General features: G+C 43.5%; 1 protein-coding gene across 6 annotated transcripts in view; it reads right to left on the bottom strand.

Moving 5' to 3' along the window:
- The window catches only part of ACSL5 (acyl-CoA synthetase long chain family member 5), a 44643-nt gene that overhangs the window by 12568 nt on the left and 16766 nt on the right, over window positions 1-15309 (bottom strand). For 4 of the 6 annotated variants that reach the window (XM_047826083.1, XM_047826079.1, XM_047826078.1 and 1 more), the window contains 8 exons: window positions 12005-12189; window positions 9266-9371; window positions 4207-4271; window positions 3987-4088; window positions 2265-2364; window positions 1091-1269; window positions 364-396; window positions 224-275 (listed from right to left, as the gene is read on the bottom strand). In XM_047826083.1, coding sequence (XP_047682039.1) covers window positions 224-275; window positions 364-396; window positions 1091-1269; window positions 2265-2364; window positions 3987-4088; window positions 4207-4271; window positions 9266-9371; window positions 12005-12160 — 793 coding nt within the window. In that variant the 5' untranslated portion in view covers window positions 12161-12189. The remainder of the gene's footprint in view (window positions 1-223; window positions 276-363; window positions 397-1090; window positions 1270-2264; window positions 2365-3986; window positions 4089-4206; window positions 4272-9265; window positions 9372-12004; window positions 12190-15309) is intronic. The other 2 variants (XM_047826082.1, XM_047826084.1) reach the window with 1 other exon arrangement.

Raw genomic sequence — 15309 nt, 5'->3', positions numbered from 1 at the left:
CTGATGCCATCTGTATGGTTCCTGAAGTCCATAGCATGGAAAAACCTCCCGGTGTGTTCCATGAAGTTTACTTGCTTATACTTACATTTTTCCATGTGGGCATCCATACTCAAAACTTAGGTTGTATGACCCTAAGGATAGGGTATATTTACCAGACCAGTGGTGACTCACACTATGTTTTTGGCTGAGCAGAGGCCTCTGGGACAGCTTCATGGGCACTGACCTGTGGTCCCACTGGTGAAGCAGATGACACTCAGGTCTTCTGGTTTAGGGGGCTAGAGGAGGAAGCACAAAGGATTAATCTACCAAGAGCTTTGGGAGTTGAATATGGCAAGACTCAATTTTGGGCAGAAGAAAACTTACCATAGGTTTTCTGAAGTTCTCTTTGCCTAGATTCTACGTGAACAGAAAGCCAAGAAAGGAAGTCATCGGTTAAGATGGACAGACTTATGACAAACACAGCCCTCTCTTTCCTTTTCCATGTAAACACCTCCCTTTTCTGTGGGAATCAAAGCAATGCTCTAACCCAGATCAGGCCTAGAAGCCAATATTCAGGCAGGGAGGAACATAAGGTTTCCCTAGAATACCAGCCTCAAGCGGGCAGATTTCAGATGTCCAAACTTCCCATTGTATTCTTGAGGTCCAGTCATCTAGGACCATTACTAAATCTTTCTGAATACTAGGAATAGTTGACATTTCAGTGTCACTATATACCAGTCGCTGTCCTGAACACTTTATATAACACTTTACATTTAACACTTTACAACTCCTCTGTGAGTTAGGGACTATTTCATCCTTATTTTACAGAGGGGAAAAGGGAGATGTGGAGAAACTTGCCTAAGGTCACCTGACTAATAGATGTGGAGCTGGAATATGAACCCTGTAACCTGACTCCAGGACCCACATCCTTAGCTACCACTGACCTCAGTATTCATAAATCCTCCACTTAGAAGGCTGTGCCCATTGACCACAGACCTTTCTTCTCCTCTGGCATGGCTGCTGAATTGTTTTAGAGAAATAATTCTCAAACTTCACGGCATGAATCTCATTTACTCCTCTTAAAGCTATTATTTGAATTTAAAGCCCATACCTCAGCATCAAACAGCAATAAGATCTCAACTCCATTTTTCTCTCCTCTTTCCTTTAGGTCATCCTCAAAGGGATCCATGAGGATGATCAATTTCAGGCCTGGGGTGAGGCCCTTCTTCACATTCTCTATCAGGAGAGATGCCTTTTGGGGAGTGTCACAGATCACCGCAGAGATATTAGCTGGAAGCAGAAACAGAGCCAGAGGTCACCTTCATGCCCTGCTGGGTACCTGATTGCCTTGCAACAAGGAAGAGATTTTTGAAAATTTCAAAGCTAGTGGGTACCCAAAGGAGATTATGTCTGCAAATCAGATTTATAATGCAGAAAACCTGAAGCATTCCATCGATAATAAATGAGCTTAATTGAAACAGAAGCACATAGTTTTCATGCATGCTACCAACACAGTTTGCAGTTTCTAGAGTCATGTAATTCTTTCTGCTTAAGAATACAGACAACAAACATGGATCACTTAGGTGTGGTCCTGTCACTGTGTTTTATTTTGGGGAGGGAAGTAGGGAGTAGAAGAGAAAAGGGACAAATGGGATTTTAGCAGACAAACATTTTATGATTCTAAATGTTAGCATTTGCTGTGATAGTTGTTTGTAAAAATAAAAAAAACAACAACAACTGCTGATTATGTTTATAGTTTAAATGGGTCTACTCACTCAACCTACTAGTTCTGGGACAGAAGGTAAGATCCTGGATATGTGAAAGAGCTGTTACTTGACCTTTGAGCTTGTACTTATTTCTCTAACCATGGTAATTTTTTTCTACAAATTCACCATGGACATTGGTGCATGCTGGCTAACTGTACTGACTTGGATTTACAATGATAGGAAATGAAATCAGAAGTTCCATAGTGATTTAGTCAATTAAATGACTCAGTCACTCACTCGATGACCTTTTATCCAGTGTGGCCAAAGTAAGGCATCTTATCTCTAAACTATACTGTCACACCGTGACACCTTGAACATTTTATTGCACTTTCTATCTGTACATATCCCTGCTTGTGCTTTTGGTAACTTCCGTGTAAATTATATCCTTGGTACTACAGGACAGGAAAGACTTGAGCACATTCTGGCCATAGCATTCCAAGTCTGTTAACCAAAGCAGATATTGAGGAATCACTCAGCATGAACACAGAATCAAGTTATAATTTAATAGCAAAGCTTTACCCTTGTTGACAATGTATATGATGGCGTCTGCTCCCAAGGTATCATACAGGGGGACGGCTACCATGGAGTATGTGTAACAAGCCAACTCAGAGATGATCCACTGTATGGAGAAAAGCTCCAGTAAGAACTAGAGAACGCTTTGAAAGGGAAGAGTATTACTTCAGTCATTCAGCCCACAAATGCTTGTTTGAGGCCTTCGTGTTAAAAGAAATCACGTGGGGCCCTAGAGACTTCCATTGCTAATGCTGTAGAGTACAGCTAAATAAAGGAGATAAGCTAGGCACAGAGACGACTACTACACAAAGGACCAAAATCCAAAGGTGGAAGTGCAGTAAGTTCTATCCATAAGAGGTACAGAAAGCATTCGTTTTAAGGAATTTAAAGGAAGGAGAGATCACTTTTGGGGTGGGGTAAAGGCCATCTGGGACTACTTTGGGGAAAGTGATGGAAATGGGGCAGGGCTTTGAAGGACTGGTAAGATTTGACTATGGAGGTGGAGGCAGAGCAGGCATTCAGGGAAGAAGGAAGTGGATGAACAAAGGATAGCACAACATCACTGTATATACATCAAGAAGCGTGAAGGTTAATACAAAATGAATTGGAAAGGTGGGTCAGCATCTGCGAGTGGTGGGCCTTAAATGTCAGTCTAGGTGTTACGGACTGAGTTGTGTCCACCCCCCAACCCCCCTGAAAATCATGCTGAAACCCTAACACCCAATGTGACTGCTTTGGGAGATAGGGCCTTTCAAGAGGTAATAAATAAGGTCCTAAGGGTGGAACTCTGATCCAATATGACTGGTGTCCTTATAAGAAGAGGAAGAAGCACCAAGGATAACAGAAGAGGCCACGTGAGGACTCAGTTTGAAGGCAGCCATCTGCAAGCCAAGAAGAGAAGGCTCAGTAGAAACCAAACATGCTGACACCTTGATCTTGGACTTTCAGCCTCCAGAACCATGAGAAAATAAAGTTCTATTGTTAAGCCACCCAGTCTGTGATATTTTGTTGTGGTTGCACAAGCGGACTAATATACCAGGTTTGGCATTAAGTTCCTAAATTAGAGTCAAGGATATCTCTTCCTATTGAGGCTGGGTGTAACAAAGTGGAGTGTGTAGATTCACCCAAAAGTACAGCCAGTGCCCTCTCAGCTTTTAGGTTAAGCTACTGGCTCTAGTAAGCATAGGACTTCCAACTATTCTGAAGCATACAAAGGCTTTCTCTGAGAATACTGGCCTAATGACTTAACTAAAGCTTGAGTCCAATCATCTTAATGTTTACATCTTTCAACTCACTATATAAAGATGGTTATAGCCACTCTCAGTAGCAATGGGTACCTTGTTTGACAAGTTCAAGTACAACATGAATGTTCCAATTCTAATACAAACACCTCCCCTCCTTTCTACAATGTCCACAAGCTCTTATTTGCCAGCTCCCCACAGCGTCCTTACTTTCTCCTCATTTGGCAGAGACTGACTTAAAGTGAATCATAATGGGCTAGGAAATAAGAGAAATCCAGTCACCAACTTAGATCATTAGACATCCAACCAGGGATTAAGGAGGCTCTGAGGTGTAACTCTTTACACTGGAACAATATTTAAAGAGTAGGAGGTCTTTAAATAGTTTTGGTAAGTCATCAGCAAGTATAACAGTATTGGTTTCAGGGTGGGGTTTAAGTCTTTAGACCTAGCCCTGACTCATTTCTGGAGTTAACTTCAACATGGTTACCTCTGGCCTATTCTGAGCAAAGATGCCAATGAATTGGTCTGTTGATGGCCCATATCCTTTATGCAAGAGACAGGAGCCCAGGTATTCTGCTCGATCAGACACCTACAAGACGGGGGTGGGGGTGGGGGGGGAAAAAAAAAAAGAAGAAAAGCAGTCAAGAGACCAAAGTAGCTCAGAATACCACAGTAAGAATCTATCCAATACCATGGGCATGACTTACCTGCTTGTAAGACAGCCATCTGTAGGGCTGGTTTGGTTTTCTATATCCCAAGCAAGGCCCATTATCTAAAAACATAACATTAAAAGAAAATCAGCTCCATCTGCAAATCCTTTGGACTATAGAATATAGCACGAGATTCGGAAGAGACAAGACACAAAGGAGGAGAAATCCAGTAAGAATGTGAGCTACTCTTATGAACGAAATTCAAAGGCAGTAAGTACTCAGTTCTCAAAGGCAGAAAGAGTTTTTACAAACTACATTAGAAATATTTAGGAAGTGCATTTCGAACTACATTTGAAACATTTAGGAAATGTTTTCAAACATTCAGGGTGTTTTGGTGTTGGAATATGTGACCCTTATTGGAACAGACATTTGAAGAAAACCGGCAGGATGGACAACCCATATGATGCGAATAAGTAAAATCCCACAAGAAACACAAAGAACCTATATTGGATAATCTTGGATTGAGCTTCCTTATAATAAGAGAAATGTATGCTCATAAAAAAAATGTAAAAAATCAAAATATGAGCTGTCAATGATTCCATCACCTAAACACCATTATCATTATCAAATATCAAATTATCAAACACAAATATCATTAACACTGATCTTTATTTTCATAGTTCCTTTGTATAATTTTACAGGGTTATGTTCATTCCACATATACACTTTGGATCCTGCTTCCTTCTCCCATTTGATTTAAAAATTCCCATGTTGTCAGGTCTTCTCTATAGAGATTTCAGTGACCTTATATGACCATCTGATGAAGGGTTCTACTGCAGTTGAATTTATCTCAGTATGAGTATTTAGGTTGTTTCCAAATTTGACACCTTAAATAATGCTATAATAAATACTCTCAAATCCTAATTTCAAGTTTAGGACATTTTCTTTGAGTCTCTGAAATGAAACAACTTGGCTGGGGAGGGCTCGGGGGTTGTGGCGGTCAGTGGAGCTCTGCTGCACGAAGCAGTTGTGACAATTGGCTTTTCTCCCACCAGCGACATTTCAAGTAGTAGACACTAAATAGTATCTTTTTATCACACCTTCTGGTTTGATACGCTTAAAAAGTACTTCCATCTAAGTTTCTTTAACAGCTATTCAGGTGGGACCCTTTCCCCTCGTTTCATTTACTCTCTTGAATCACCTGTTGATGTACTTAGCCTGTTTATAGAATGTCTCCTGAGATACTGAGGCTCATAAGGAACCATAGTGGCATATGTGCACTCGTGCACACACAGTTGCACACTTGTACACACGCACACATACGTTCACCTTCGATATTTTTACAATTGTGGCATACATTTGGCAAGAGAAGAATGAAGCTTCCTAATTGCTGAAGGTTGGGAGCTCCACGTGCTAGAAACAAACAGTAAACGCGGCTTTGAAAGTCACGGAAGTGGTGTTGTCGAGCTAGGGAGCAACGCTAACTAACGGAGAAGCCCCCTCATCCAAGCCAGAAATAGACAGAGTTATAAATAGAAAAGTGGAAGTGAAGGAAATTTTACCCAGAGGATCTAGCCAAATTGCTGGAGGAATTAGGATCTTGCCAAAAGGAAGCATTCTGAGACAGAATTACTAAGAATTCAGAGGTAAATAAGTGAACTTCCAGCCTAAGTGACAGAAGGAAAGGGAAAGAAAGCCAGGAAGAGAGAACCACTCTGATTAAAGACATATTTAAAAAATGAATGAGGAGACTGTCCACGGGAAACGTTGCTACTTTTTCCTTCTGCTGAAACAGCTGCACGAATGTGCAAGAAGTCAAGCCTGACACTAACTTTCCCGGAAGCCGGGCACGTGCTGGTCTGCAAGCTGCTCCCAGCCACTTCTCCATCCCAGAGAACGCACCTCCCGTGGCCTACTGCTGGGATCCCTTGTATTAAAATCCTCACTAGTGGGGCGCCTGGGTGGCGCAGTCGGTTAAGCGTCCAACTTCAGCCAGGACACGATCTCACAGTCTGTGTGTTCCAGCCCCGCATCAGGCTCTGGGCTGATGGCTCAGAGCCTGGAGCCTGTTTCCGATTCTGTGTCTCCCTCTCTCTCTGCCCCTCCCCCGTTCATGCTCTGTCTCTCTCTGTCCCCCAAAAAATAAATAAACGTTGAAAAAAAAATTAAAAAAAAATCCTCACTAGTGATAGCTAGCACCAATGGCATGTGACTCTGGGCACATGGGTAACTATTGTTACCCCTAAGGCACGAAGCATCATGAAGGACTGGGGCAGTTTCTTCAAGCCCACTCAGTAAGAGAATGGTGATAAATGTGGAAATACCATTCTGCATCCCATCACTTCCCTAATGATGAACATTCTAGCAGAGGCCCATGGCCAAGGAAAAAGTCAAATAATTGGCCCAAAGGGGCACCAACTGAAGCCTCATTAAACTCGGTGCCCTAATCAGCTTCAGCCTGATTAGCCAAAGTCCTGACCAGGCAACAGCCTCGCCTTTGATTAGCTTCGTCCCTCTGTTCTAAGGTGCGGCCATCTACAAAGAGCCTGCTGGTGAACAATTGCTTGGCCAAATTGCTGCCTTCAGCTAAGTAAGAGTGGAAACTCTGGCTCCCAGAGCCCCTGGGAAGCTTTGTCAAAGATTCAGATTCTTGGGTCTCACTGTGTGGAATTCTGATCTGCTGCAACAGGGCAGAACTAGAGGAGAGTGTAGTTTAAACACTCCCTGTAGATGATTCGCAACAGAGACCACCTATTGGGTAGGGGTTAAAAGCATATGTTAGGGCTGATGTTTTCATCTCCACTTGGGACCAGACGTGTAATTTTCTGTTTCACGTGCCTGCTTCCACGAGAAACCCTTTTAACTTTATCTGCTTAGTTTTAATTTCGTATCAAAAAACATCTTCCCCTTTTTGAAAACTATGTAATGCTTCTTAATTTTGTTTTTGGGATAGACAGAGTGTGAGTGGAGGAGGGGAAGAGAGAGAGGGAGACACAGAATACGAAGCAGGCTCCAGACTCCGAGCTGTCAGCACAGAGCCTGACGTGGGGCTCGAACTCGCAAACTGTGAGATCATGACCTGAGCCAAAGTTGGAGGCTTAGCCAACTGAGCCACCCAGGCGCCCCTTGAAAAACCTCTTCTCGGGGCGCCTGGGTGGCGCAGTCGGTTAAGCGTCCGACTTCAGCCAGGTCACGATCTTGCGGTCCGTGAGTTCGAGCCCCGCATCGGGCTCTGGGCTGATGGCTCAGAGCCTGGAGCCTGTTTCCGATTCTGTGTCTCCCTCTCTCTCTGCCCCTCCCCCGTTCATGCTCTGTCTCTCTCTGTCCCAAAAATAAATAAACGTTGAAAAACCTCTTCTCAATGAAGTATCATACATGCCACTTATCATGTGCTAAATGGCTTGTTTCCAGTTACAATAACAACACAGTAAAGAAAACTCACTGAAGCAAATTTTGAAAAAGGGAAAGTTCTAGGGGCGCCTGGGTGGCTCCATCAGTTGAGCGTCCAACTCTCGCTTTTGGTTCAGGTCATGTTCATGAGATGAAGCCCCGCTATCAGCACAGAGCCTCCTTGGGAATCTTTCTCTCTCTCTCTCTCTCTCTCTCTCTCTCTCTCTCTCTCTTCCCCTCCCCCTACCAAAAATAAATAAACTTAAAAAAAAATAAAGAAAAAGAAAATTCCAAAGGAAAATCTTTTATGTTAGCCATATTGTATCTAAAGTTGCCAAAAAGTAAAGAAACTGATGGTTGGTTGGGGGTTTCTTTGTCATTTGCCCGGAAGTCTAAATTAAGTGCTGACCTAGAGCCAGAAATAACCAAGTACAGTCCCCTTTGGAGACTTCAGAGAGAAGTTTGCTTTACAATAAGCCTTTCTTTGTCTGAAGGAGCAACTACTTTTATAAAACACTTAAGAGCTGACTGAAAATAGAACAATCTAGTCAAACGGACAGATTTCAGAATCAGCTGCAACATTTTCTCGTTCCATCACCTTTGGAATGTCCCCGAACCTCTGACTTGCTGTTTCCTCATTTTTAAGAATAGAGGCAATAATAACTACTCATGAAGGTTTAGGGGAGGTTAACGGGCTAGATGTGTGTTGTGCCTGCACGATTTGCACCTGACAGGAGTTGGCTGTTACATATTGCCACAGGTAAAAGGCAGAAGGGAAGGAGGGATAGGAAGTCACAGAGGCAAGGGCGCCCGGGTGGCTCAGTCAGTTAGGCATCCAACTTTGACTCAGGTCATGATCTTGTGGTTCATGAGTTCGAGCCTTGTTTCAGGCTCTGCGCTGACCGTGCAGAACCTGCTTGGGATTCTCTCTCTCTCTCACTCTCGCTCTGTCTCTCTGTCTTCCCCTCCCCCACTTCTGTTCTCTCTTACTCCCTCAAAATAAATAAATAAAATAAAAAAAAAAAGATGTCACACAGGCAAACCCATGTCTGGATAAAATGTCACCAAAGACTAAAGATGTAGGGAGAGCTATAAGCTGGTTGATTTTGGAAGGAAACTAGTGTGCCTCGCCTTGTGTTCAATAATACAGATATAGGTAGTGAGCCTTGGTATGTACCAAATGAACCTGCCAAAGTGCATGTGGTGGTGTTTCTAAGGAGGTCCAAAAGATAATTGCCTTCTGTGATACTAAAGAGTAGTGGCATGGACCAGGATCGGGGTCAAGGACAAGGTAGATCGGGAGCCCTGGATGCCAATTCTGGCTCATATGCTGCATCTGTAAATTCAGGGAATTGCATTTACGAAAATCCCGTTTCTGAACAAATATAATGGACCCGTGAGCTAATCAAGATACTTTCCTCCACATTATTGTCAACTCTTTACCAACTTGCCGGGGAGGTCCTCTTTGTGTTAAGTAAGGAACAGATTCAGAGGCAAAGTGATTTTGTACAAGGTCACACAGCAGAAAGGGAAGAACTGGTTTTAAACTCAAGTCTGTCTGACACTGGTTCTCTCCCCCCATTCTGATGCTATGTCTCCTGCATTTTGTATGTCAGCATTCTACTCAGACTACCATTGGGTTTAAGAAGGGAGACAGGGGAGAAGAGGTATACAACAAGACCACACGTTGGTCTTCTTGCAGTCAAGATTAGACTTCCAGGCCTACCAGACACAGCAAGTCCTCTTTGGAAAACTTCATACAGCGTCCTGGCATCTGAGAAGTAGTAATGTGAGTCATTGTCCTTCTGGCCAGCACCCTTCCGTGCTCCTCCCTAAAACACAAGACCAAGTTTAGGCCAAGCCTGAGTGTCTCCCACCCTTTCCAAACCACTATGGATTGAATTCTTCAATTCAACCATATATTATATATTCAACCATGTATACTGAACATTGAGGTCGCAGGAATGGCCCCTTTATTATTGAATGAAGTTTTAAATCTCAAAATTGTAGTATCTCCACATTATAGAAACCCAGTGAATGTCACAGTTACATTTTTGGCACTCTCCTCCAACCCATCTAGACACACACACACACACACACACACACACACACACACACAGAGAGGAGACATAATACTATAATTTTATATTTTAAAAAAATCACACCAAGTTTAAACATCTGTCAAATGCATACTATGTTCCAGCACTGTGCAAATACTGCAGATGCAAAGTGAGTTAAGACAAAGTCACCATCCATCAGCATCTCATAAATGAGAGTCTACGGAGTGGAGGTGAAAAGGGAAAACATGCGACTATAATACTGTGGTGTTCATACTGTAATACCAATGTACATTCTGGGAGATGAATAATGCTACCCACTCTGGGTTAAGTAGAAAGGTTGCAAAGAAATGATACTTAATAGAGACTTTGAAGATAAGTAAGCATTTACCAAAAAGTTTTTTTAATGTAATTTTATTCTTAGGGATTAGGTGTTTCTTAAAATTTTTTGTAATGTCTATTTATTTTTGAGAGAGAGAGAGACAGAGTGTGAGCAGGGGAGGGGCAGAGAGAGAGGGAGACACAGAATCCGAAGCAGGCTCCAGGCTCCGAGCTGTCAGCACAGAGCCCAATGCGGGGCTCAGATTCACGAGCCATGAGATCATGATCTGAGCTGAAGTTGGAGGCCCAGCAAACTGAGCCACCCAGATGCCCCTACCAAAAAGTTATAGTTTGGTAACTTTGGTAGAGGGGAGGAAAAGGAGAACAATTCAGAGTGAAGAAACGGTCTGGATAAAGACGCAGAGGTGAGAAGACACATTGCCAAGCCTGGTGGATAGCTAGAGAGCAAGGTGTTAAAGAGGGATGGTATTGTGGCTGGGGATATGCCTAAAAATGTAAGTTACTGCCGAGAAAAGGGCCAACAAAGTACAGGGGATAACACATGAGGTTACAACAAGAGACCTAACTTAGTCTAGAGCATCAGGGAAGATTTCCAGGAGATGTCACATTAACTCAAGACGTCAACAACAAAGTTCCCTGTCTAGCAAAGGAAGATAGGGTCTTAATTCTTTGTTTATAAGGAAGAAGGAAGAAGGAAAGATGATTCAGACTCAACTTTTGGTAACCGGATGAGAAGAGATGCACTTAACTGAGAGCAGAAGGGGAAACAGGAAAATGTGTGTGTGTGTGCATAAGGGAGAAGCTATGAAATATAGAGATTTGCTGAATTTGAGTGTCACTGAGATGGACTGGAACTGGGGAGATTTCAGAACTAGAAAGTTAGATTCAGGTGTCATAACCTTTTAGGTACGTGTTCACCAACCCTTGTGTGACAGAAATCAAGAGATGGTGAGATGGAAACTCTAGACGAGGGGGAGGAAAGAAGCTAAGTGACAAAGAATATCTTGCAATTAGGAAGAGATCTCACTGAAGGATATTATGAAAGACAAAAAGAGGAGTTTTAAGAAAGATGAATTCTCAAGTCAAGTGAGAGGAAGGCTGAAGGAGAAATCATTGAATGTTGAAGTTAGGTTATGCGTGAGCCAGAGGAGCTTGGGGAGATGGTAGTAACACAGGTGAGATCTCAGCAGGTCAATGGTCAGAAAAGGACATCGACAGGCTATTCTTAAAGAACTCTGGTGGAAAACGGGAGGATTGAAAGGAGGTGGTGATCTGAAGCTGTGGGATGAGCAGCATAGGAAGATGTCAACGAAGAATGTGCAAACATCCCAGGATAAAAGCGGGGGTGGCGGAGAGTGGAGGCAGCTTGGAGGAGATTCTCGAGTAGAGGAAAGAAGTTCCTGAAACGATCAGAAGAGGTTAGCCTTATAAAAAATGAGGAAGAGAACATTCTGGGAGCTCTGCCTTTGCTCAGAGAGGTAGGAAGCTGTGTGACTTGCTGAAAGTTGGGGAATTGAGGCAAAAAGCCCTCTTCAGCTTCTGCCAGTTTTAAGAATGAATATGGACCCAAAGCCAGAATTTAACTTCAGGAAATTACCTCTTTACCATTCTCAGGTATTGGGTATCTCAATGACGGCTTTCTCCTGCCACCAACACTGGCTCTATCACCTAGATAACAGGTCAGCAAAATTTTCCCATAGAGGGCTACATAGTAAAAACTTGGGGCTTCGTGGCGCACATCTCTTTTTATTTGGTTAACATCTCTTAAAAGATGTAAAAACCATTCTTAGCTGGCTAGTTGCTCATATAAAGGTGGATTCTGCCCACGGGCTGTAGTTGACCAACCCTGATCCAGATTATTAGCATCCTAAAACCTAGCTGTGGTTTTATGGCTGTTAAAAAGAAAGTACGCCAGTAATAGAAGTTGAAATTTGTAGATTTTCTGGCGATGGTTAACCTAAAAGGCTTCCTTTCCAACGCTATACCTGATTCTCCTCCTGAGTTATGCCAAGGACTTGGATTACATTTTGCGCTTGATCAAACTAGAAAGAGGATTGGTCAGTTACCTCGATTCCCACCGACTGGTTGTTCAAATCCACAGGAGGGAGGACTGGCTGCGGTCTGTTGATCAGCCACAGGAAGATGGCAGTTCCTAAGGTCAGGATGCAGATGAGTGCCGGAGTTGGAAGTGGAGAAAACAAGAAGTTAAAGATAAAAAGCATCTTTGTGAATAGCAGCAGGAAATTCAGGCCTTAAAAAAAAAAAAAAGAAAAGAAAGAAGAAAGAAAAAGTTAGAGGAAATGGCCATATATATATTTTTTTACTCGATAGTCGCGTTTACAAAAGGACGCACACACATACACGCATGCACTCCCGCACTTCTAACCCTCCAACAAACCAGGGTTGGACCTCTCTCGGGACAGAATTTCTCTTACTGTTTACTTTAGCAAAGTTGAAAATAATACAGTGCATTCTCTACCCGCCCCCCACCCTGCCTGGCCACAACTTGAATGTCCTCCCACAAGGCAGAAAGGATTAAAGGAAACAGGTTAATCATTTCCTAGACAATTTTGCAAAATGATTGCCTTTTTGTTTTTTGGCCCAACAGGGCCTAGAAGAGCCTTTCTGGATCCAAACTAAGCTGGTTGTCAGAGGAGGGCACTCTGGAGAGCTTCTCCTGACCAGTCAGACCAAGAGTCAGGAAGGACTCTTCTGGCTGGATTTTTCTAGTATAAAACAAACAGAACAGGGAACCTCTGTAGAGGTGACAGAGCAGATTTTAAAAATCAAGCTTTCTGCATGAATGACATTTCCTGCTGACCAGCTACACCTTGCTCATTGCTTGCTTTCTTGAAGCATCGGGAGAGTCTCAGGGATCAACAGCATCAGCTTGCTGTGTCCAATGTCCTTTCCTCCAGGGAGCCTTGGAGAAACCATTTTTACTGGAGGCAATGTCAGCCAGGTACATGGAAAGGATGCTGGAAAATGCACCTGATGCATGGTAGCAAGTGAGCACTGAAGATTGAGGCCAGGAGGAGATCTCAGGGAACTGAAAGCAGCAAAGCTTTTTCCCCAACCCAGCTTTTCTTGTAGCTTCTAGCGATGTCTGGCTTCAAACTGCTCTAGTAGAAGGAGCTAGTGTTTGGGCAAGTCCTAGGAATTTACTCTGGCTAAGGCCATCTCTTCCATCTCTTGCCTCACAGTTTTCAGACTGGATTGTTTGCGAAAATCATGGAATTTAATCCAACCAATGTCATGACATAGCATTTTACAGATAAGCAAATCGGAGCTCCCAAGGGTAAAGTGACTTGTCCCAGTTCACTCAGCATTTCCTGCTGCCGCTTCCCCATAAAAATCTGCAAAACCCCTCTTTCATCCCGAGTCTAGCTTTGGGGTTCAAAGAGACTGAATCTGGCTGGAACCGTAGAGGTGACGGCAAAGGAACATCTGGGTGTTCTCAAGAACACAAATTCTGAATTGCCTTTACTGTCACCTCTAAGATTCAACGGATAAAGAAGATGTGGTTTATATATACAATGGAATACTACTTGGCAATGAGAAAGAATGAAATCATGCCATTGCAGCAACGTGGATGGAACCAGAAGGTATCATGCTGAGTGAAATAAGTCCATCAGAGAAGGACAGATATCATATGTTTTCACTCATATGTGGATCTTGAGAAACTTAACAGAAGACCACGGGGGAAGGGAAAGGGAAGAAATAGTTACAAACAGAGAGGGAGGCAAACCATGAAAGACTCTTAAATACAGAGAACAAACTGAGGGTTGATGGTGGGGGGTGTGGAAGAGAGGGGAAAGTGGGTGATGGGCATTGAGGAGGGTACTTGCTGGGATGAGCACTGGGTGTTGTATGTAAGCCAATTTGACAATAAATTCTATTAAAAAAAAAAAGTTTATTGCAGGGCCCTATGGAATAGTATCTCAGAGATGAGACCAAACATTCCCACTTTAAAATTGAGAGAACAAAGCAAGCCTGAGAGAACAAGTTTTATCAGATAAAGATCATAGTTGCCCTGAGAACTCTGAGAACTTTGGGGCTGCCGCCATTAGCTGGCGTCTGGAACTTTCTCCCTCCACCCCAGCAAAGGCTAACCGAGCTCAGGAATTGTGTGTGGGAGCAGGCATGGTCACAAGAATGCTTCAGCCACCTTAGCATTTTTCTGCTCCCTGATTGGCTATTACCTGAATTTGGAGCCATTTTATGGAGGAAAACTGACCTTCCAGAGACTGGGATGACTGTCCCCAACTCCTTGGTGTCTTCCACATTGTGTTTAGGGGAAGAAAAAGACGACAAAACAAAAACAAAGGCAAGGCCCCACAGGTGCTAGGTCACATAAGGACTGGTGGTGCTACCTACTGTGACTGCCTGCCAGGATTGTGAGAGCTGGGATTTTTAGAATCCAGCCTGTCCTGGACTTGTGAAGTGGCACTCGGGGCGACAGAATGTGTTCAAGAGCCAGCCACCCCAGGCGGGGAGGCGGGGAGGTGGGGCCGCCCCAGGGAAAATTATGAAATTGACAAAGCAGGTAGCAGAGCTGAAGCGAAGAGAGACCTGCTCTGTGCTCACCCATCCTGCCACCGCCAGCCCGGTTCCTGAGCTTGGGGACACTGCCACAAGCTAATATCTTCTGATCTGGGATTCTCTCCTCTGTCCTAATCTCACCTTCAAATTAAGAGATTCTTACCTTCACTCTCCTTCTCACCTATGAGAACAGCCTGTCACACTGAGGACTTTTGCTCCCTTCTTGCAGACGGCAGATTTACATTTTAACAAGAGATTTTGCAAATGTTGTCTTCAAAAGAAGGGCTAGAGGTGAAATTTCTGTGGCAGGTGGCAGCCAGGGATGCGGGGAGGAGGGTGGTCGAAGAGATGGGCAGATAGCACAGAGAGAGGCAAGGAGAGAGACAGAACCCGTGACCAGAGCAAAGTCAGCACCTGCTGTTGACCCGGGCTGGTTGTTACCACACGGTAATGTGAATCCACGATCACGAGATCATCAGATTTTGTTCTCCCTAGATAATCTAGCACACTGGATTTTTATGAATCCTCAGTTTTAACTACAGGCCCAAGCAGTAAGAGTCTGGTATGGGATGAACAAAAAGACATCTGGATTAATCTGGACCATGGTCTGTCAATTCTTAAGCCTTCCTTTCAGACATACTGAAGTTATACAGCCCACAGATGTGATGAGACTGGCCACTGGGATACAAACAAGGGAGATACTTATGAAAGCCAGGTCCACAGCTTCAGGAGAATGAAGTACCTTGCTTGCATTGGCAAGGGATTTTATTTGCAGAAGACACTGAGAGATATATCTATTTGTCAAGTGAAATAGCTTACTCACTTTGTT

The sequence above is a fragment of the Prionailurus viverrinus genome, chromosome D2 (genome assembly GCF_022837055.1).
Source record: "Prionailurus viverrinus isolate Anna chromosome D2, UM_Priviv_1.0, whole genome shotgun sequence".
NCBI lineage: Eukaryota > Metazoa > Chordata > Mammalia > Carnivora > Felidae > Prionailurus > Prionailurus viverrinus.
The sequence above is the reverse complement of the archived record's forward strand: the minus strand, read 5'-3'. Positions and strand labels throughout refer to the sequence as shown.